The 22,960-nt window shown below is 37.8% G+C and overlaps 2 protein-coding genes and 1 long non-coding RNA gene across 3 annotated transcripts in view; 2 read left to right on the top strand and 1 right to left on the bottom strand.

Moving 5' to 3' along the window:
• Nucleotides 1–492: 492 nt before the first annotated feature.
• LOC135206491 (uncharacterized) lies at nucleotides 493–1,040 on the top strand. Its single transcript, XR_010312759.1, has 3 exons — nucleotides 493–539; nucleotides 652–772; nucleotides 930–1,040. It is a non-coding gene; the product is annotated as an uncharacterized LOC135206491 (long non-coding RNA).
• A 228-nt stretch (nucleotides 1,041–1,268) lies between these two features.
• On the top strand, nucleotides 1,269–10,350 carry LOC135206795 (cartilage oligomeric matrix protein-like). The gene is made up of 11 exons (XM_064238288.1): nucleotides 1,269–1,371; nucleotides 1,511–1,650; nucleotides 2,960–3,172; nucleotides 3,949–4,108; nucleotides 5,090–5,267; nucleotides 6,158–6,439; nucleotides 6,827–6,948; nucleotides 7,362–7,449; nucleotides 8,870–9,053; nucleotides 9,237–9,474; nucleotides 9,714–10,350. The coding sequence occupies exons 1-11, from the start codon at nucleotides 1,269–1,271 to the stop codon at nucleotides 9,806–9,808; spliced, it is 1,803 nt and encodes a 600-aa protein (XP_064094358.1). The 3' UTR covers nucleotides 9,809–10,350.
• Nucleotides 10,351–12,088: 1,738 nt separating this feature from the next.
• LOC135206716 (CLIP domain-containing serine protease B4-like) overlaps nucleotides 12,089–22,960 on the bottom strand; it is a 13,934-nt gene continuing 3,062 nt past the window's right edge. Inside the window, exons 2-11 of the mRNA XM_064238168.1 lie at nucleotides 20,502–20,653; nucleotides 19,345–19,500; nucleotides 18,910–19,062; nucleotides 18,299–18,375; nucleotides 17,466–17,490; nucleotides 16,233–16,338; nucleotides 15,136–15,243; nucleotides 14,423–14,577; nucleotides 12,893–13,065; nucleotides 12,089–12,558 (exon numbers count right to left, since the gene is read on the bottom strand). Coding sequence (XP_064094238.1) covers nucleotides 12,385–12,558; nucleotides 12,893–13,065; nucleotides 14,423–14,577; nucleotides 15,136–15,243; nucleotides 16,233–16,338; nucleotides 17,466–17,490; nucleotides 18,299–18,375; nucleotides 18,910–19,062; nucleotides 19,345–19,500; nucleotides 20,502–20,568 — 1,194 coding nt within the window. The 5' untranslated portion in view covers nucleotides 20,569–20,653 and the 3' untranslated portion in view covers nucleotides 12,089–12,384. The remainder of the gene's footprint in view (nucleotides 12,559–12,892; nucleotides 13,066–14,422; nucleotides 14,578–15,135; nucleotides 15,244–16,232; nucleotides 16,339–17,465; nucleotides 17,491–18,298; nucleotides 18,376–18,909; nucleotides 19,063–19,344; nucleotides 19,501–20,501; nucleotides 20,654–22,960) is intronic.

Here is a 22,960-nt window from a genome sequence, read left to right as displayed (position 1 = left end):
AAGAATGAAAGTCAGAACTTCGCCACTATTAATATGAAAGTCATGACTTCACTATTATGAGAATGGAAGTCCAGGAAGTAATTTTGGTGATATTTGCGTATAATGAGTTGTGAAGCGAGATATGAAGTTCGCAAGCAAAATTATTGCATGAAAGACTTTCGACATCGTTTCGTTGTCTTTTAAGGAACACATTCTTCTTCTTCATTTTAGGTCATAGTGAGCAGCTCTGCAGTGCGACTCCTGGCGCCGGTGAAGCTGCGAAGTCAGCTGTATGGTCTTTGCGGTCACTTCACAGGAAACAGCAGCAGTGATTTGACTGACAGAAATGGCTTTTTAAGGGGCGTCACAGAATTCGCCAATTCATGGAAGGTGCGACGATGTGCATGTCTTCTTTCGATCGAAATTCAATTTACGTTACATGGTGCAGTTTTATTTAGCCATTCCTTTCCATTACAGCCTGTGCAGAAATAATTTTTCCTTTCTCATCTTTTCAGGCACCAACGCAAGCAAACAGTATTTGCACATCTCAGCAGCAGCCAGTAAGTATAGTTGTTCATTTCAGCGAAAAGAAAGATACAATTATCGTTGTTATGAAAATATTTTTACTTTTTGTTTGAATAATAATTTGCTTAATTCTCTCTCTCTCTTTAGGAAACAGATTTGTGCGAATCCAAGTCTGCCAACGAAACTGCTGAAATCAGGCAACTTGTGGCAACAGCATTTAAAAACTTCTCGACACTGGTTGACAGCTCAACGTACGAGTATCACTTGGGTAAGATCTGTGAAATACGAGACCAATGTTGAAATCTCAAAAAAGTCATAACCTCTTATACAGTTAAATACAGGCGCACGATAAACCGGAAAAATAACTCTTAACTGTAAGTCAAATAAAATTACGATTATTTCATGAAATAGCTTCGTATCAACAGAGGGCTGTGCCACTGACTTATGCGCCTGCGAGCCTGCGTCCATCCAGAACTGCCTCGATGTCTGCCTGGAAGTGTTTGCTGGCACCGTCAAAATCAACGATGAAACTTTACCTGGTAAGTCCTGACAGCTTTGATGTTGACGCTTTGCGCATTTTACAGCCCGTAGTCCTATTTTCAAAGTTTCTATCATCGTTCTTAGTTGAAGAGGAGGGTCTTCTCTTTCTGTTCAGGCTGGAACCTAACTTTTTTATTATCTTTAATGTCAGTGCTTGTCTACTTTTTAATGAGACTGTAACGCAACAGCAGTAGTAGTGTTGAAAACATAAAACGCTGAAACAAATGAAGAACACCACAAATAACGTACAGTATATCTGCATCGAAAGAAAAGCTGAAACTCGACTCCTTTTGAAAGGTCCATTCCTACAGTTCCGCCAAACTTTGAGTGTGTTTACAGCAGATATAAACATTATATCTTTAAGAATGAAGTTACCTTATAATTCCACCAAACGCTTTGAGAATCACTGAACATTCATGGCATCTATAACATTTCTTTTGTAATATAACACTTATTCTCCATGAAGGCGAGACTAAGCCGTGTAGTCTTCAGCCTTGCGCAGTTGGCGTGGAATGCAAAAACAACATGGTGGCACCCTATTACGTCTGCGGGGAGTGCCCCCCCGGCTTCCAAGGAAACGGCTACAAGTGCGAGCGCAAAGGAGAGGTAACGGTCGCATGCTTTGAATGTAACAAGGGCAGTGAGGATGGCTTTTTTCTATTTTCTTTTACCTTTTTCATTCCACATTGGTCTATGCATTTCCGAACTCCATAATCTTGTATGTCCGTCATTCCATTTTGTATATCTGTCAATCAATCAATTATATATTTGTAAATGTGCCGTACCATTTCACAAGTTTGTAGGTATAAGCTCTTTCATTTCCCGTTGATCTGTACATTTTGCAAACATTATAATAGGTATATTTATCGGTATGCCTTCCATTGTCACACTGATCTCCACAGTTCCCGAAATTTGGTCTTCTATATATATATATAGTTATGCTCTCTCAAGTGTAGAAATTGAACAGAATTTCTCATTATTATCATTATTACCATTTTTTACTGTAGCAACGTTCAACTGCATCTCATGGACTATCGTCATAAGCATGCTCTGATTCTCTTACCACCTTCTTCATGAATCAAACTCTTGTTCCCTCTTAGGAATCATTTGAACCGTGAAGTATATCTTCTTTACTGTAAAAATCCTGCCATATTCCAGGAGTAGCATGTTCTAATATGAAGTCCTATAATGAGATTAATAGCGTAAGATCAGTGGCTATAAACATTACCATAAAGTCAGCAGCCCAGAACTGATCCAGACCAAGCTTTAAGAAGACTGGCCAGGGGTGGAGAGAAATTCATCAAATTGTACTGCCATTTCTGAGCACAGTTCACGACTAATTCACAGTCAGATAAGGACAAAAATTAATATATCCCCGGATTCTGTAACAACCTAAGGCCCCTTAGCTGGAAATTATTTGTATGCAATCTGTTTTTTAATGATAATTTCTAATATTTTTACTACTGCACAAATATTATTACTGTTCATTACCATTGTTATGAAAACTATTTTTTATACTTCAGAAACTGTTTGGATTTTGCCGTTTTATCCTTTTTTATCGAGTTATCCCATGTATCTAGATTGTTTATGTTATTGTCTCTACTTTGTGTATTCCATGTATATGGCCTTGAGCTGAAATAAAAATCTTTTATTATTATATTATTAGAAACGCGACTGCAAGATTTATTGTTACCAAAAAAAAAAAAAAAAAAAAACACACACACACACTTAAAACTCCCATTTGTTAAACATTATAAAATAATATTTACTGGTATTGCCTTCCATTTTCACACTGATCTATACAGTTTCAGAAATTTAGTCTTCTATATTTATAGTTATGCTCTCCCGTGTCTATAGAAATTGAACAGACTTTCTTCTTATTATCATTTCCATGACCTTGGAATGTCCTTTGCAGTGCCAAGTGGGTTTCGCCGGTGACGGGATCCAATGCGCAGTCGACAGCGATCTCGACGGCTACCCTGACAGTGAGCTGAGCTGCAGTGAGCCCAGCTGCAGGAAGGATAACTGCGTCAACAAACCCAATTCCGGGCAGGAGGACGCCGACGCAGACGGCGTCGGCGATGCCTGTGATAACGACTCGGATAATGACGGCCGCGACAACAATAACGTAGGTTTGCTTTACTGTTCGCTGAGATGAGGAGTGACACTCGCTTAGGATGCGTCCACATCGCACTGATACATGTCACGAACACGTTGGAAACTTGTTGCATACACCTACAAGTTGAATATGTTGGTGGTCTTAACCAGTGTTTCCATACAGTTATCGTTCTTTGCTTACGGTCGTTGACTTGTTTTCAACCTGTTTGTGATATGTATGAGATAAGTTGGCGATATGTTTTTAAGATATGCCTTACTGTGTAATGTGGATGCACACTTACCTCTTCCATCTTTCATTTCCTATGAAAGACATTCTAGATCTGTAGAGTCATTCTTAATTTCTTTTGAATTGAATATAGAATTTAGGCCAAAGGCCAAGCCCTGGGACCTATGCGATCATTCAGCACTGAAGGGGAAATTGACAGTAAAAGGCTTGAAATGTGTAACAGGAGGAAAACCTCACAGTTGCACGATGAATCAATTGTTAGGAGAGGGTGGAAAGTAAGATGGAAGAAAGAGAATATGAAAGGAGGTGGAGCAAAAGGAATGAAAGCGGATGCAGCTAGGGGCCTAAGGCACGCTGCATATAACCTTAAGTAGCGCCTACACTGCACCGCGTGAGGTGCACTGACGGCACTACCTCCCTGCTGGGTTCAATAATTAACGAACGTTTCGGATAACCTGTTATATTTGAAAAGCACCTCTGCTGTGACCTTTCATACATTGAATCAAGCGATGAAAATTCAGCAAATAAGATGTTCCTAACTTCTCGATTGAATACTTCAGGACAACTGCCCCCTGGTTGCTAATTCCAACCAACAAGACTCAGACAGGGACGGTGTCGGCGACGTCTGTGACAACTGCCCATCTGTCAGCAACCCTAACCAGCTTGATAGTGACAACGATGGTGATGGGGATCTCTGCGATCAGGATGCAGATAATGACGGTATGTGAAACGAATTGAATGGTGAGTGTTGTCGCTGAAAGCTGGTTTTGCCAAGCAACGAGAATCCTAAGAGAATTTAACCCGGGTCCTTATAGTATCTCCAAGTCTTACATCGTCGTCTTGATTTGTTATGTGTCCAACGTTTTCATTGGGAAGAATTGCCAAGCGCTGATCGACGTGAATACGCCTGAAGATACTCTTTAGAAATCCGTCCTCTTTGTGTTTATTAACAACACAGGAAAATGAATGTCTGCAAATAATTATACTATCAATTTCAATAAAATAACCTTTAATAATGTAAGGGACATCAGCATTCGTATCCAATAAAGAAGATATTATATGTTGGGAGTAATTTCCAGTTCAGGATAATTCACAGCAATGGTATGTTTGCAGTGAGTTCTTCAGTGTTGATTGTCAATCCTTGCTAACAAACACATAGCAAGTTAATAATGTTCTTAGATTATTCATAGATAAGAAAACCTACTCCTTATATCCCCATGTCTGAAGTTGGGGAGTTTGGCAGACTTGCATCCAGTTTAGTGAATTTCCTCAAGTTATTCTCGTTATGATGGCTAAAACTGAGGGATCTAGCTAATCAATACATTATTTATTAGTAAATTATTAATTCAATACATGATCAATCTCTTAAGACTCTCTGACCAGCGTTTGAAAAATAAAGAAATGGGAGATATCTAAGATAAAAGTCTAAAGGCCTGTCCACACTAGGAAACATTGTTTGCAAACAAAGTTTGCGAACAATGTTTGCAAACAGTTTCCAAACTGTTTGCAAACAATGTTTCCTATTGTGGACAGGTGGCTAAGTCCTGAATTTAATCATTTATTTCAGGAGAAGACAATTGTCAAGACAACAGTTAATGTGGTCATAAAATGATGAATTTATTTATCCGCGGCGAGGAAAAGTAATAGCCTAGAAAAAAGTCCAAACACTTGTGCGACAATGTATTTACTTATCCATTCCAGGAATAAACAGCGACCAAGACAATTGCCCCAATGTGTACAACCCGCAGCAGAATGATATAGATAACGACGGCGTCGGGGACGACTGCGACAACTGCCCCGACAGGCACAACCCAAGTCAGGAGGACAAGGACCAAGATTTCGTAGGGGACGAATGTGAATCCCCTGATGACGCCGATCAGTGAGTTCGAGAAGCCTCTCATGAGTCGTCTTAATCAGCCTGATCGTACCGTTGATATCCATGGAGAATTCCGTCAATTGTTGTTATCTCAGAAATCACCCTTGTAGGTGAATTATTTTCTTCTTCTCCTACCCCTCTTATTTCAAAAGCATCGAAACGTCAACACGAAACATCTAGGATATTAGGAACAGAACCAGTAGCTCCCCCACCCCTCTTACTTGAAAAGCATCGAAGCGTCAACACGAAACATCCAGGTTCTGAGGAACAGAACCAGTAGCTTCCCCCTCTTCTTCCCCCAAACTCTTACTTCATCGAAACGTCAACTAGAAACATCCAGGGTTTTGGGAATAGAACCAGTAGCTCTCCCCGGCCCCCTTCCCCACTCTTACTTCGAAAGCATCGAAACGTCAACAAGAAACATCCAGGTTTTTAGGTACGGAACCAGTAGCTTCCCTCCCCCACCCCCCTCTTACTTCAAATGCATCGAAACGTCAACACGAAACATCCAGGATTTTAGGAACAGAACCAGTAGTTTCCCTCCCCCTCCCCTTTCCTTACTTCAAAAGCATCGAAACGTGAACACGAAGCATCCAGGTTTTTAAGAACAGAACTAGTAGCTTCCCTCCCCCACCCCTATCCTTACTTCAAAAGCATCGAAACGTCAACACGAAACAATCAGGTTTTCAGGAACAGAACCAGAGGCTCCTCTCCACCCGCCCCCACCTTCTCCATCCCTCCCCCTTCCTCCTCAGCCTTCTTACTTCGAAAGCATGGAAACGACAACACGAAACATCCAGAATTTGAGAATCAGAACCAGTAGCTTCAACAACCAACCGATATTATAAAAGAACGCCAAGACTTATATTTTTCTTCTGTCTGTCTCTTTAAAGAGATGGATGGCAAGATGACCGAGACAACTGCCCTGCCGATTCGAACAGCGATCAACTGGACACCGACGGGGACGGCGTAGGAGATGTCTGCGACGAAGACGTCGACGGCGATGGTGTCCCCAACGACAGAGACAACTGTCCCCTGGTCGCCAACACCCACCAGCAGGATCTAGACAACGACGGAGTGGGAGACTTGTGTAAAGGGGATCGAGATGGCGACGGTATCCTTGATTACGTCGATCTGTGTCCGAATAACTCCAGGATTTACAAGACCGATTTCAGGTATTGGCAAGAATGCAAAGATTAGAGAAATCAACAAATTTGATGGGTTTGATTGTTAACGAACATCTTGCCAAATGTTTAAAAAAAGTTAATGTGCAAAGAGAGAGAGAGAGAGAGAGAGAGAGGCTTAAACCCTTATCTTTTCTCATTCAAGTTTCACAGCCACGTTCTGAGGTATTCCCATCCATTGGATACGCAGGCTGCCTTGCGTTCTCTCTTATGCAGCGTTTCACAGGCTCTCTCTCTCTCTCTCTCTCGCTTTGTCATAGCAGAGGACAGCCCATTTTGGTAACTCCCTTCCCAAGCTAAGCTAATTAGAATAACTTTTGGAAACTGAATGCGAGACATCTTACCAATTTCTAAAAATTGTTTTTTTTTTTTTTTCAGTCGGTATATCACAGTTGCTCTTGACCCATTTGGGTCGAGTCAGGCGGATCCAAACTGGATCATACAGAACAGAGGAGCTGAAATTCTGCAGACACTCAATTCTGATCCAGGTTTGGCTGTCGGTAAGTGCAGCAAGAGGGACCAATTTTACCTGTTTTCATAATCAGCAACCTTGACGTAAGAATGTATAAAGGAAGAGGCCTTAAAAATACTAAATTTTTTTAGATTTTTTTATTCTACCCTTGACAAGCTCTATAAAACTTCTAGATCAAATATATAATACTCTAATAATACTTAAAAATGCAATTTTACCGTATATGTCTTTTTCCAATATTATGTAAGCCTTGCCTTGATGACTAACTTCATTAATGCTATTGGATTAGAGAACGATGCCTGGCTTTTCATTATTTCTCATCATCGTACAGCTGCAACTCAACAGTGACATTGGTGAAGGAAAGAGAAAGTATATTGTTATTAACTTAGTCACGCCATCTGTTAATAAAATGTTGAACTAATACATTTTCTTTCTCTCCAGGTGACATTGCATTTGGTGGTGTCAACTTCGAAGGAACATTTTTCATTGACACAAGCGCCGATGACGATTTCGCGGGTTTTCTATTCAGGTAAAAATCAGCTGTCTGTCAAAACAGTCTCCGGGAAATGCTGCCGGGGTTTGAACCTCATTGAAACTGACTGCATTATTTCTCAATTATATCTAACCCAAAAAAATTGAGTGCGCTTCTAGTTATAATAATCTTATTCAAATTCCGAAGGAGAAGAAAGTGAAAAGAGAGGAACTTCCTGTCGCTCTGATAGCTGAAACACTCCATCAGCTGCTCTCGAAGGGTGTGAGAGTCTTTGTGTTCTTAAGCCAAGAGGTTTTACGGAAGGGTAACGAAACATGAAGGAAAATAGTCCGTTCTCTAAAACGAAGACAACACAGTAGTAAAAGAAAAAAGAAATTCAAAGAGTGACTATGCTTAAGACAGTCACTGAACTGTGCCATCCGAAGATATCAATTTCAATTTCCACAGAGTAAATAAAGGAAGAGGTAGTCTGACAGGCATTGCAGGCTTCCCGTAGGGTAATTAAGAAAAAAAGACACTTTGCGTAAGAATAACACGGAAGCCTCTCCGTGGAGGAGAGATAGCGAAATTACCGTGTTAAATAGAGAAGAAGAAACATCTCTATGTAGAAAAAGACAGAGAAAGTGCCGTGTGTGGGAGAGAAGAGAAAGAAACTACCTTGTGGAGGAGAGACAGGGCCTACTTTCGGTACTACTTGTACTGAAAGGGGGCCCAGAGAAGTATTTGTTTAGAAAAACATCCCTATATCTGACAGTTTTCACTCAAATGTTGAAGTGTAGTTTCTCTAGATCTATACGAGTACACCTCAGTGAATCATTTCATTCCTCAGCATCGACCTCCAATAGCTGAGATATGAATAATGGAGCAAGCCACCCGCTGATCAAATTTAAGCTACAAAATAAAACACCAACACAAGGCGTTAAAAAAGACTTGTCTCTTGAGCGATGCAAAGTAGACAGGTACTAAAAGCTTGATTTAGAGGTAGCCTAGATGGCTTTAAACTGTATTCCAGAGTCAATGTAGGTAAATGCGGACTAGGGGTTGCTATGGACTGCCTCAGAGGAGGAAGCATAGGGGTTTTTCATTCGAGTATGGGCAGATTTGAAAAGGTCCCTGGTAGCTTTAGAGAGGACCTGGCTTTTGGAGAAATGAATATGGGGTGCATGAGCAATTAGGTGTTGAAAAAGTAAGGTCTTGTGTGTTATCATGTGAAAAGTACAAAAACAAACATTTTATTTTTCTAGCCTTTGGTCTTACATTGCACGACTTAGTATAGTAGATTCACATCAGATGCATGGTTGATGTGAATCTACTACAGCCTCTTCTGACACAGTGTGTCACTGAGCATTTAACATCCCAGAATGAAGTTCTGTTTTCCATGCCACTGAATGAATTACTATGGAATAGCAAGCTAACCTGAATAAACTTAGTTCATAATCACCGATTCTTCCTCCAGCTTCCAGGACAACGGTCATTTTTACTTGGTAACCTGGAAAAGTAGGGCCCAGCGGTATTGGGAAAGTTCTCCGTTCGTGGCCTCTGCTGACGCGGGCATCCAGCTCAAACTCGTAGCTTCCGACACTGGGCCAGGAACACGTCTGAGGAACTCGCTCTGGCACCGTGAAAGTGTACCGAATGAGGTAACGAATTCTATTTCTCCTCAAACCTTCCGAACTCGATAAAAGGGACGTTTTCGAAAAAACTAGTCACTCTAATAAAAAAAAAAAATCCACGGGATGCCTTGCAACTTTGTGAACATATGAGGCTATGCATTATATATTCTTTAATTAGTTAAAATAAATGAAACTTTACACCCGTCCCAGGTAACAGTCCTATGGACAGAGCCGACGAAAAATGGTTGGAATCATCGGACAGCGTATAGGTGGCGCCTTCTTCATAGGCCTCAGTTAGGACTGATACGTCTGCGAATCTTCCGAACGACGACCCTCATGGCTGATTCGGGTAACATCTACGACTCGACGCTGAAGGGTGGACGAATAGGGGTGTATTGTTTTTCGCAAGAGAGGATTATTTGGTCTCAGCTGGCTACGAGATGCACTGGTAAGTACAAGCAATGAAGCAGGATTTGTTGATCCTCTCACAAAAATATTGTCAGAAAATAAACTAATTCCAACGAGCCTTGCGGAAATAAGCACAACAAATAAGAGGTTTGTGTATAGTATCACGTGAAAACTTAGCCCTGAGATTGTCCAAAAGCAAGAAAACTCTTTCTAAACAGAGCCATTGACGTATTGTTAGTAGCAGCTGATGTGTGTGGCTTTTTTTTCTTTTTTCAACAGACGACGTCCCAGAAACTGTTTACAACGAACTCCCACCGAACTTAAAGAACCTCACGCACATAGACACATCAGATTCTCCCGTGACTGGTTTCTAAGTGGCGAGGATGGCGTCTGGTTGTGAGGTACTGCCTTGGAAAATTCACCACAGCTATAATGCCTATGGAAACTCACTAAGCAGCTAATGCAGCACATTTATGTTGTACATTTAGAAGACACTAAGTCTTTCTTGGGTTAGATCATTGCATTTTTGCTATAAATCATACAGTTTAGGAATATGTAAGTTTTTCGTTATTGCTCAGGTATATTAGCTCAAAATAAAGGATAGTTTTCTTTCGCAAAAACGCTTATTTCTTAGAATCAATTCGAGAAGTTCTGCACAAAATATTATGTTATAAGATAAGCAATAAGAAATTAATGCATCAGATCTGTCCTTTCTTGAATTCCTTCAGATATACATGAAACATAGAAGACTACGAGTATGTTAGACAAACTAGCTAATATTAATGGTCTCTCGAACTATCTATTTAGATACTACTGTTTACTAAGTGTTTTCAACTTGAATTTATCGAACAATAAGGCAAAGAAGATTAAAATTACTCATTCCTTGAAAAGTTGCGGGTCGTTGGATAAAGTGTGTCACTTGTAGAGGTCAGAAGGCGTAAGAACTCTGAGGCCAGCAGCCGTGTTTCTTGATCTCATCAATTCCCAGAGAATAACAATAGCGGTTTGCTGGACTCGGTTTGATAATATCGACTAAGAATCCGACGAAATTTCTTTACAGTATTACATAATGCTAGAAAACGGAAAGTTATTAACTATGTCCAGTCTACATCATAACATTATAAAAGTCGCGAAGATCGCTTATATCCTCTTGAGGTTACCTTGTTGTGTCAGAGATATTCGCTTATTCGGGAAGTAAGTCTACAAACTATTTTGTTGCTGTTATTGTTGTTGTTCTTATTTATTTTGAAACAACGCTCTATTTGACCGTAGATTTAGCTCAGGCCCCGAGTAAGCCGGAGGTCGGATCACGTCTTGATCCTGCAGAGAAGTTTAGGTACCTTAAGCGAGGGCTGCAGCCTGGTTGAATGCAAGAACCAGATTTCAACAGGAAAATTTATGATATGAAAAGAAAATCACAGAACTTAACTTTGGCGAACTTATTCGATTAGGATTCCATACCTTCGGCAGTAAGATGAGAAGGTTGAAACATGGCTTATGATTACAATAGATTTATTTCAATCTCTAACGAAGTGAGCTATGTATGGTTACTTCCCTCAAATCCAACGAGTTTTCTCTAGCGCAATACAACTGGTATTTATCTGTAGGAGAATGAATATGATAAAAATAAGTAGAAAATACAATAAGCAAACTCTCTCTCTCTCTCTCTTCAAATTCATACTGGGTTGTAACTAAATACTGGTCTTTGTGGTCTAATTTTAACGATTTCATTTTTCTCTCTCTCTCTCTCTCTCCTTTAGCACAGCTCCATTTGAGAACCAAACACACACACACACACACACACATATATATATATATATATATATATATATATATATATATATATATATATATATATATATATGTGTGTGTGTGTGTGTGCGTGTGTGTGTGTGTGTATATATATATACTATATGTATGTATGTATGTATATATATATATATATATATATATATATATATATATAACATAATATATGTACGTTTTTATGGTTAAAACTTGCAGAAAACCTGGCGTCACCGCTATGGGAGTCGGGGGAGGACTAGGAAACGACCGTTAACTTAAACACTCTTGTCGATGTGCCAAAAATGTATGCAGAGTATCATTTAAGATACCAATTACTGACGTTTGTCAGAGAGCCATATACGGAACTCATAGTGCTTCGTAGTTCAAAAGGGAAACCAACATTTCGCTCCTCAAATGAATACGGAACTAATCCTTATTTCCAAGAACAGGTGGCAGCCGATAGTCGATAGTCCGGAGTTCGATTTCCCGCTCTGCCAACGTGGAATCAGAGGAGTTTGTTTCTGGTGATTATAAATTATTTCTCGATATAATGGGTTTTGGATCCCACAATAAGATGTAGGTCTCGTTGCTAGGTAACCAGTTGGTTCCTAGCCACGTAAAAATACCTAACCCTTCGGGCCAGCCCTAGGAGAGCTGTTAATCAGCTCATTGGTGCGGTTAAAACTAAGATACACTTCAATTTTATACTGAACGTGGGCTTGCATGATCAAGAGGGCAGCTTAACTTGAAAAGATTGAGTAACTGAGATGTATAGAGTTGAAGAGCCGAGGCCTTCAGTAGACCCAGTTTGTGGTGTGAATTTCATTGTTTGGATGATATCCGGTTCAGGGTGAAAGAAACAAAGGTCGTTATAGCAACAGTCTGTATTTGTGAGTATATGTGATTAGGTTTAGTCGACCGCAATTTATGGGTCAGTTTTTGCCCTGGTGAAATAATGTATACAATAAATTTTCAACGTGTTACATTCCGCCTTTATTGATCATAACGCAATGACAAATATAACTGATTTACATACACCTTGTGCAGTTAGTCTTTTAGCTCTCATAAATATACATTGTCTTTAAGATCAAGCTTTCGTAGGCCTATTTGTACTAGGAAAAGATATTATAATATGTCGTTTAGTGCAGAAAGCAGTCATATATCGCTAAAATCCGTAAACAACGCTGTCAATAAAACCGATATGATCTGAGGTGCTGACATAGACCCCAGGGAGGTTCAAAGATTGCGGACCTTTGCAACCCAATGTAATGCTTATCACACCGACTAGAAATCTGCGCCCATTCTGGTCTGTGCGGAAGAGTGGTCCGCCACCATCACCCTGAAAAGAAGAAGTTCACAAAAACGGTAAGTTTAAGTGGCGTTTCTCTTCATTCGTCAGTTAATGGTACTAATTTTATCATTCCTTTGATCTAATGGAAAATCATTTTTCATGTTTAGAAAACATTCGAATTCAATTCGGACATACATCTTTGCATTAGGAATTAACTTTGAGTAACTGTTTAATCATATATTAATGAAGAAAATTTATATATATATTATGTGATAGCACGCAAATGAATGTGACATTTAAAAAAAAAAATAGTACTTTCAAATGCCATTAAAAGGGGTAAGTTCTAGATAAATCTTGACTATATCAAAGGGTTTAGTTTTACCTCACAAGGCCCTTTGCCAGGAAACCCAGCGCACAAGGTGTCTCGACCCTGAAGGAGACTGGGGTAGCGTTGCTTGAGAACACCGTCGAATTTCAGCTGTTGAAAAGAGGCCTCGCAGTCGACTGAGCTAATTACTTTCAATTCAGCTTCTTGAAGAATGGGAGACCTGGATGCTAAGAGATTACAAGAAAATATTGTTTAGATATCACTGTTTTTAAAATAAGATCAATACTCTTCTCCCAAAATGGACAGGAGTAAAATATTAGTACTAAGGGTGGTCAGCACTGCGGAAGAAGTCACTTCAAAGATGCGTACAATCTGAGTACACATTTTGTATATATGTAAGTGTTTACATAATAAAAATATGGAATGTTAGTCCATATATATAAAAGTCTAAAACTAAAGAGGTCAACCAGATTGCTTGCAGGAATGTGATCAGACTAGAGACGCTAAAGATGACGTATACAATAAGTATGTAGGCTAAGATAACATGCCGTCATCTGTGGTCATTCAATTGTTTATAAACATCAGTCCAAGCTCCCTGCTTGAGACAACTACCCCGACCTATTATTCAAACGGCCTACGTGATCTGTAGCGTGTCTCATTCGATTGTGTGTTCGTATGAAACTATGTCATCTGATAGTATGTTCATATGTTCGAACTACTGTCTGTTCCTTCATAACTTGTAACAGAGATGGTAGACAAGCAGAACAGAGTTAGCTATCGTCATTAGAAGACCTGTACCTCTTTACCTAAGCTTTATCATGTAGAGGAATAGGATTAGCCATCATCATTGGCAGAAGCGATCAAGCTATCGTTATTAGAAGACTTGTACAATCATACCTGATCTTCACCATGTAAAACTTCAGAAGAAATTATATCTATTTTTATACTTAGTGTTTTCTACAAGAACCTCACCGAACCATGAGTTTAACACATCGTCGTAAAGATAATACCGACTTCGTAAGTGATCTACAAAACCCCAGACACTCCATTGAAGATGGAAGTGCAATACCAACCGACTTAGCGTATAGATTATCGCTAGTCTAACATTACCTCATAGGGCGCCTTATCATACAAGGCACAAGCCCTAATATATATAACTCAGGTGTATACAGGATATTCTAATTTAGCCATCCCCAAACGGGGTTCCGCGGAGCCTTAGGGTTCCGTGAACGATCGCCAGGGGTTCCGTGAGAATTCATGATTTACTTGATTATTTTATTTTTATTTTTTATTTATTTCTTTTTGTTAAGCAGCGAGAAATCGTAGGCCTATAATTTTTTTATCGTAGTATATCATGCAAGATTTTGTTCTTCAGTTCCACTAAAGGTAAGTATTACAAATGCTTACACACACACGACACATACACACACACTCATATATATATATATATATATATATATATATATATATATATATATATTGGGGTACCTTAGGATAAGGAAAATTGTCTCAGGGGTTCCTCAAAGTGACAAAGGTTGGGAACCACTATTGTAATTACTAAAACTTCACAGTCCTTGAACTTACTCTGATTGACTTTGCCAAATCCGGAGGCCGAGACGACTGCATTGGGTGGAGGTCGTTCGGCAGTGAGGCAATAGGGATAAACAAGCTCGTTGAATTCGATGTCCCTCGCAGTCTTGATGAGAGCGATGTCGTTGTATCTTTGCACGAGATTAGGACTTGATTGGGTGAAAGAGAAAGAATTTATAGAAACGCACCAATGAGACTTTCTTGGTCTAATACTGATATATAATATATCCCGCTATCTGGTTCTTATACTTTATATATATACATGCTTAAAAAATCACAGTAGATGCACGTGACTTCATTAAATAAGCGAATACCACAGGAAAATGATAGGCAGAAATCCAAGCGCTTTCGTCTTTCCTAAGTAAAGACGAAAGCGCTTGGATTTCTGCCTATCACCTTCCTTTAGTATTCGCATATATATATATATATATATATATATATATATATATATATATATATATATGTGTGTGTGTGTGTGTGTGTGTATATATATGTGTGTGTGTGTATCCATAAGACACACTGCGTTTGGGTTTCCCAGTCTTTCTGTAGTTATCATTAAATGTCTTCGGTTTGTACCCCTACACTATAAATATTCCGCTATGAACACAAAAACAGTAAAGCTAACAGCTTTCCCACCAGAATTCTGGACGATATTTCTCCCTGAATTTTTCTGAAGTACGTTACTGATATCCTACTTTCATACTTACTCGAAATCAGGGTGGACGGTGATCACTTCGACAGCATAATCAACTGGGCGGGAATTGGTCTCGTTGTGCTGGGAGAAATCGAGTTCTCCCAACCTCACCGATCTCACTCTGTAAGAATAGACCTGTGCCATTATTCAGTTTCACTCTACTCTCAAAAATGTTTTTGGATTATTCAGATCAAATTAACTAGGGTATATGAGCTGAATACAATAGACTAACAGTGAGCTACACAAACTTTGCAATCAATGACAATTGCAGAGAGAAAATGACATGGAAGTTTGAACACATAAACAGACATATTTTGCAAAAAAAAAAAAAAAAACTTTTTTTTTTTTTTTTACTGTGTTTTGATATTATCTTTAAAAGAAATCACTGCTGTGTGAGCCTGGCTTTAATGTATAAATGCTGTTATTCTGACCATTATTAATAACTGGAAGAGATGGAATCACTACATATACATTGAGATAAATGTCACATAAAATAGTCTTAGTTTTCTCAATTGGGAAAACGGTAAATTGACTTGGTCCCTAATAAATAAGTCAAGACTTCTACCCTCTGAGATGGAAGCCTTCGGTAAATATTCCATCACATATTCTAATAGCAAAGTGGGAGTCGTGTATTTTTGGAATACAAGTTACATGTTCTTACAGATCTGTAGCTTCCTAAAGGAATGTGATGAAGGAAAATGCAGAAAACCCTGAGCACCTTTGGATTTCCGATCAGCTGAATTATGCAGTTAGTCCCTTCACAAATTGTCCTCAAATTTATCCCAAAGGTTCAACATAAAAATAACAATGACATGACAAAAGATATTTGAGTATTTGTACGTATAGCACAGCCATCTTCAACATCGAGGCCCTCACGTTGCAGTAATAGTCCTAAGTCGTTGCATGTATATCAATCAGTGCAAACAGACTAGCCTATAATTATGTATTCTTGATTTTCAGGGATTAAAATAATGACCCACTAAAGGATAATAATGATCAGGTTTGTATATTTAATGCACTTTAAGGTTATAAGTTAGTGATTCCAAGTGAAGAATATTAAACTGGTCAAATTGTAATAGGAAATAAAATGACAATACTAAAGGGACTCACGGTCGTGTTGGGTCTAAGACACAGTGGGCTGCTGTCACCAAATACCGCGGATGGATAACTGTGGCTCCACAAATGGCATCTTCTACTGTTGCTGGAGCAGCTGTTCCTGTGATGGCGATGACAAGGACCAAACTTAAAGTGTCATATATTTTTCGCAACTCATTCATCCTCTGCAAGTTTGATAGACTATTTTTCTTAAAATAGATATTATTTAAGCTAACTGTTTTTTTTTCTCCTAGATTTGTATTAATTTTCTTAATGAGGAAAACTGGAAATCAGATGGCAATATCTGGGTAGTACTATCTATGAAGTCCTCATATACTGTATTATGTTAACACTTTCTACTAATGGGGAATTAAAGAATTTCTTATGTATAAGCAACTGCACATGGCTGTCTTTACACTGAATACTGCAGTGGTACTTGTCGGGGCTAAAAATGCAGTAATATACTATAATGTATGAGGGATTCAAAGGAACGAAAGAGCTAATTACTTAATTATCTATATTGCGCGACATAGGTAGGTCATTTTATCCATAAAGTTTGTTATGTTGTTATCAAAATATCAACACCAAAAGTTTAAGAAAAATTTTGGACGGATTAAGGTAAGATCAGCGAAAAGTGAAAATTAAATGATACGTAATCAGAAAACGATCAATTAACAGATTTTTTGAGCAAACGTGTGATAATATTGTCTCAAAACAAAAGGATGAGGAAAAGGGCGAATACTCAACGCCAAAAGGGGGTAATTACCTCACACAGAAACGATCATTGTCTTGTGCTAGTAGCCCATGATATTTACAAAAAAATTAGCACATAGCTTCACACACACGGATAAACATAAGGTATATATATATATATATATATATATTATATATATATATATATATATAATTATATATATATATATATATATACGTATAATATTATATCTATATATATATATATATATATATATACTATATATATATACATATATGTATATATATATATATATATATATACATATATGTATATATGTATATATTATATAAATAATGTGTGTGCATGTGTAATAGATAAACACATACATATGTATATAGTTACACACACTTACACACACACACACACACACACACACATATATATATATATATATATATATATATATATATATATATACAAGTCTGTTTTACCAGTATTTCTATAGTTATTATGATAAGTGATAATACAATCAACATTGTTGTTCCTCTTACCTTGTGACCCACCATTGGTTCCTGGCTGCAAAATAAAAAAAAAATAAAAAAACAAGAATCAAAAGACAATCAAAAACAAGACCTAGGTTTGGCAAGGCCTATAATTTAGCAACGGTATGTTTCTGGATACACTGTGAAGCAAAAGGCTTCATAAGGTAGATGGCTCCTTACCAATTTTGAGATTTATAGCAACCTCTACTACCTTAAAATAACAGCAGTCATCTCAAATGAAAGAAAAAATAACTAAGAGGCAAAACTGATACTTTGTTTCTGAATTTTATAACTTTTAGGTTTACCTTAGGAATTCTATACGTTATTCAAACTATTCTTTGACTCAGTACTAAAATGGTGTATGATTTTAATTTTTCCTGGCCCCTAAAAATATGCGAGGATGGAAATGACAAAGTTACCAAATCCTTAAAACATCCCTTGTTACACTGAAAATAACTGACAGAATACGATTATTCATAACCGATTACAGTTTCATTTAATTAGTCTCTGTCATATTATAGAATTAGTTTTTACCTACGTATAACATATTTACGCCTTTCCTTTGGAAATAAGTTTAAGAAATCAGAAGAACACATCTGTAGCCTATGATTTTAAATTTTACATTTACTCATCTTACCAGCTTTTCAGTTCTCAGACGGTTACCCAGTTTTACCGGAAAGAGCGGGAAGAAATGAACAAAGAGCCCTCAGTAGACAAATACTCCATACTTTTAACCACTTTGTCAGCAGGAAAAAACGGCGGTTGAACTAGAAAAGAGTGGAGAGTGGAGGAATGGAAGGTAGGCCTAACATTCAAGTCAACCAAATACTCTCTAGTCTCACCTGCTGTGTGTTAGGAGCCTGGCGCACAATTCTTGCGACGACACCCCCATTTCTTTTAGGGTAGGGACGGCCGCAGTCTGCATGAGAGGAAGATGAATTTATTACATTACCGCCTGCAAGGTTCTCCTACGACAGGAGGAAGTCTGATTTTATGATGACGAGGAATATTCTATGATGAATAAATGTCTCTGCAAAGCAGCTGGTCTCTTGTGAAAATGAAGAATTGCAGAGCAAATCGCACGTAGTGAAAATGAGTCTTTATTTAATATAAAAGAGAGTTCTTTAATAAGAAAAAATCTCATTTCTCGTGGAAAAAAATTTTATGCAGTGTTAAGCAAACTTTTCTCGTTGAAACGAACATCACAACATGGTTACATGTCAGGGTGAAGACGAGTTTGCTTATTGGAAAGCTTAATCTCATATAAGTGAAAAAAAAATTTTTTATCTTTCATGATAAGAAATTCCACTTAGATTGATGGACTGAATGTGAAATGAGTCTGATCTAACTTGAAAGTTGTTCATTTATTATTCAGATATCTTGCGTAGTATTTTCTGTGTGTATGTGCGTGCGTGTGTCAGCGAGAGAGAGAGAGAGAGAGAGAGAGACTTACCGAATTCAGGATTTATTATTGACGGCAATGGTCGAGAATCCCCACAAAATTGGCAAGTTCTTGAACACAACCATCTCATTTGGGGCATAGTTCGACACAGTCCCCGTCTTTCCAAGACTCCGCAACGTTCATTTCTGTCTTCGCAACGAATGCCTGAAAACAAGAAAGAAATAATGAGACTTGTCAAGAATCACTCTAAATTTCTGTTGGCTGTACTTTTACCGAGGTAAGATAACCACGTACTTTGTCAAATCTTAAAGTCGTTTACGAGAAGAGAGATCTCGCTCATTTCTCAGATATCTTTCTCGGCTAAGGTCACTAGAGTGAGCGGATAATGAATTAGTAATGACAACAAGAACCAATAAAGGTTTTATTTATTCGAAATGAGAGGTACTTCTGCAAAAAGAAAGAAAAAACATAATTATCATGACTTACTCCCAGAACCATTTCCTTGTCCAACAACCTGTGGTTGGGGTGTGCAAAACTGGCAGGTGAAACGACAGGATTCAAACATCTGTGCTCTCTGCGACTGACATAAGCCATTTCTAGCCAGGGTACTGCAGTCATTTCTTACGTCAACGCATCCAGGCTCTAGAAGTAGTTCATTGCATTCATTAAAAAAAACGAAGAAACTCCCTCATTACATTGGTACTTAGACTTTATTGCGATCTTATTTGTTAGAATTCTGGGTTCCATTTTTTTTTTATAGAATGATGTATGAGACTAATATGACATTACTGTGATGTGATCTTAATTCGCATACTATCAGTATGGATTCTTTCCTAAAGCGTTCTAGACACACATGCTTGAGTATCGCAACCTTAAATCCTATGTATCTATACCATATTTAACTGATTTTATTTTGCGCTCTAATAAATCAATTATTTTTACACTGATATAGTTTTCCCTTCTTGTCATTTCAGTCTGGTGCTGGGTTTGCAACTCTGTTTACCACCGCTTGATAACAATTTTCTTAGGAAGCTAATCAGCCCTTCAGAGTGCCCTCTAACTGATGGTTCTACGTCTATAATAATAATTTTTTTAATGTATCGCAACAGATTTCTGCATTAAGAAATAGAAAGCATAATTAAGCAACTGTGTGAGTTTTCCTTGGCTTTACGTTGTCCTTCCTACGTGGTACTAAGAGCAAAACGCACTAAGCCAATATTACGGAAATTTTTTAAATACTAATTGTAAAAGGCATTTCTTAAACTCTAACTTGAGGAGTGGGTTATGTCAACAAACATCTTGGAAAAGGACGATGTCAATTTCTTGCTTTGATTTTGATCCAGTTGACCCAGGCAGTCAGAAGCATTTCTGTTTAATGTTGTGTATACCATTATTGCTTTTGGAAGTGGTATATGCAAAGAGCAATCTCTGAATCTGATCGGATTTGGTGGGCCGGGAACTGCGAGTCCAGTTAATTAAAATTTACTCTACGGATGCAAAAATAAAAAATAAATAGTTTTCCGAAACACACTGAATCCGAAAAATAAAGATAAGTGAGTGTTTTTCCCTTTTAAAGTTATTTACATCTATGCTAACATATTATAACTAACATGAGTAAGGCAACGAACAACAGCAAAACTTACGACTCTGACACATAACACCAGTAATGAAGAAGCCTATGGATAGGCTTATGTAATTTGCGCTATACATGTTGAATCCACGGTAAGTTCTACTTGTTGCTATGATATGAGTGCTTTTAGCGTCACTCTGAGAAGTCCATATATAATGGGGTGTTCTGAAAAGAAAACGAATCATTAATAATTAGATTTAGAAAATGGGGTGCAAAACCAAGTATGTAAACCTTTAAATGTTACTGATATACAGACATTAGTTTGGATTAGTCAAAATTGTGCTTTTTTTTTTTTTACTTTTTAAGAATTATTTGTTCATTCCATATCAAAACTAGGCATTAGGCCAGCCAGTAAGCGTGGTACGGTGCTATGAGGTACGTACATGAAGAATTGGTGTAGATCTCCAAAGATCGAACAAGAAATCGAAACAACTTACACTGACTACGGGGATACAGCCATTCCACAAAAGCAACTGGCGACCGGTAATAAAGTCACATAAAAAAGTCACAAGTTTGGCTAGGTAAAATCACAGAAAAAAATCACATGAATTTACATTCTTTTGTTTATGTTTTTACGGTAATCCCTAACTGCTTGTACTAAACACTCTGCGAAGGTGGATGCATACTGGGTTAAAACTTAGGGGGTAACAATCCAGGAAATATTAATGAGAGTATTGCACAATAATGATTAATTTTCCTGTAACAAAATAACAAATTGTTATGATAACTAAACGATTGGGGGAAAAAGCCACGTGTTGCCTTAGTGTTTCGTCACTACAGTATAATACTATGTGGTGGACCGGGCATTTCAATCTGGCCACCTAAGGTTCATGTTTTTTTTTTTTTTTTTTTTTTTTTTGTTTTTTTTTTTTTTTTTTTTTTTTTTTTTTTTTTTTTTTTAACGGCAGCGGATTTCCTCCTCAGTTCAGGCGCCTGTGATTCACAGGAGCTTGGGTAAACCCCACGTTGAGCCAGGGAGAATGGGAAAGAGGGAAATACCGAAAACCTTTTAAAAGAACAAGTGATATTTTCCAAACAATTCCAGGAATCTGTGGTGAATCTTCCATGGGCTATCAACACCAGTGATTGCCATGCCCTAAGTAATAAGCTCTAGTCAAGTTTACCGAGTTATTCGAAAGTAAAACAATATTAGTGACTGAACAAAAGCGAGAAATATTGGATAAGCGAATAAAAAATATTAAACTTTACTCAAAGTAAATACAAGTGGAAATGTAACCGTTTCCCGATAGAAATATCACCATAAATACCGTGTTGTTATCAGAGTATGTGTCATTTGCCTCTAGATGATATTAGTTTCGAACAGAAAATGAAGTTTAGTATCACAAAAGAAGAGTGCCGAAGATTCCATCATACAAACATGGCAGGCTTCCACGTAATTCAAGTCCTATCTTAGTCTTTATTGTAGCAGAAGTCTTATAGTGGCCATACGGGCCAGATATGCCGAAATAATGATGAAAAAAGTATGTGTGCTTGGTTATATAACAGCCACCGATCAATCTCATTAGTAGAAATAATTCGTGAACATCGCGCGGTAAACAAACGCCAGAGACGCGAACCGGTGTGAAGCGGTTCTGAAGAGTTGACAACTAGGAAATCCAGCCAAGAGCGAGATTCCCAGAAATATCTTGGCCATTACAAGAACGTAAATCCCAAGAAAATCACCAAGGATTGCCGGCAGTATCCAGAGAGCTATTTACTGGGGAAATTTATTTCCGGGACCCACAAGACAATACTAATGACATCCGGTGATCTAAAAAGTGCGTACGTTTTATTCAAATTTAATGACTCCCGGGGCCTCTCCCAGGAAGGCGCCGAGTATCTAACAGTTGTTTACCGAATTGTAGTTTTTAATAAATGAAAAAGTGATAACACTGCAGATTTTTTTTATAAATAATTAATAAAATTTGTTAGTTCGGAATGAGGTTAATCGAGATTATTTAAAACCTAAGAGTACGTTCTAGAAATCAAATTACAAATATTATTATCAACAGGTTCAGTATCAGTGGAGATCTGGAAAGCTTGCACTGCGGGGGAACTTAGGATTATCACACACACTTGTGTGTATATATATATATATATATATATATATATATATATATATATATATATATATATATATTAATTGCGTGTGTGTGTGTTTATGTAAGTAACCGACTGAGAAAGGAGTAAGAGGAAGATCCCATCTCTTCTAAATTACTCACAGCGTGCATAGAAGTTTTTAAGAATTTAGATTGGGATAATGCGGGAATTAACATTAATGGGGAATACCTTAACAACTTGCAGATGACATAGTTCTACTCAGTGAATCAAGAGAGGAATTACAAAAGATGATAGAGGAACTGAATAGAGAAAGCAGAAATGTAGGACTAAAAAATGAACATGAGTAAAAATAAGTTAATGTTCAATGAAAATGCAGAGATAACAAATAAGGGTTATGGACGGACCTCCAGA

Source organism: Macrobrachium nipponense, chromosome 31 (genome assembly GCF_015104395.2).
Source record: "Macrobrachium nipponense isolate FS-2020 chromosome 31, ASM1510439v2, whole genome shotgun sequence".
NCBI classification, from domain to species: Eukaryota; Metazoa; Arthropoda; class Malacostraca; order Decapoda; family Palaemonidae; genus Macrobrachium; species Macrobrachium nipponense.
The sequence above is the reverse complement of the archived record's forward strand: the minus strand, read 5'-3'. Positions and strand labels throughout refer to the sequence as shown.

Coding starts and splice junctions, on each gene's coding strand:
- LOC135206795 (XM_064238288.1), top strand. CDS start 1,269: ATGAAGAACACCACAAATAACGTACAGTATATCTGCATCGAAAGAAAA. Junction 3,173..3,948: donor ACGGCCGCGACAACAATAAC/GTAGGTTTGCTT, acceptor TGAATACTTCAG/GACAACTGCCCCCTGGTTGC. Junction 7,450..8,869: donor TTCGCGGGTTTTCTATTCAG/GTAAAAATCAGC, acceptor TTCTTCCTCCAG/CTTCCAGGACAACGGTCATT.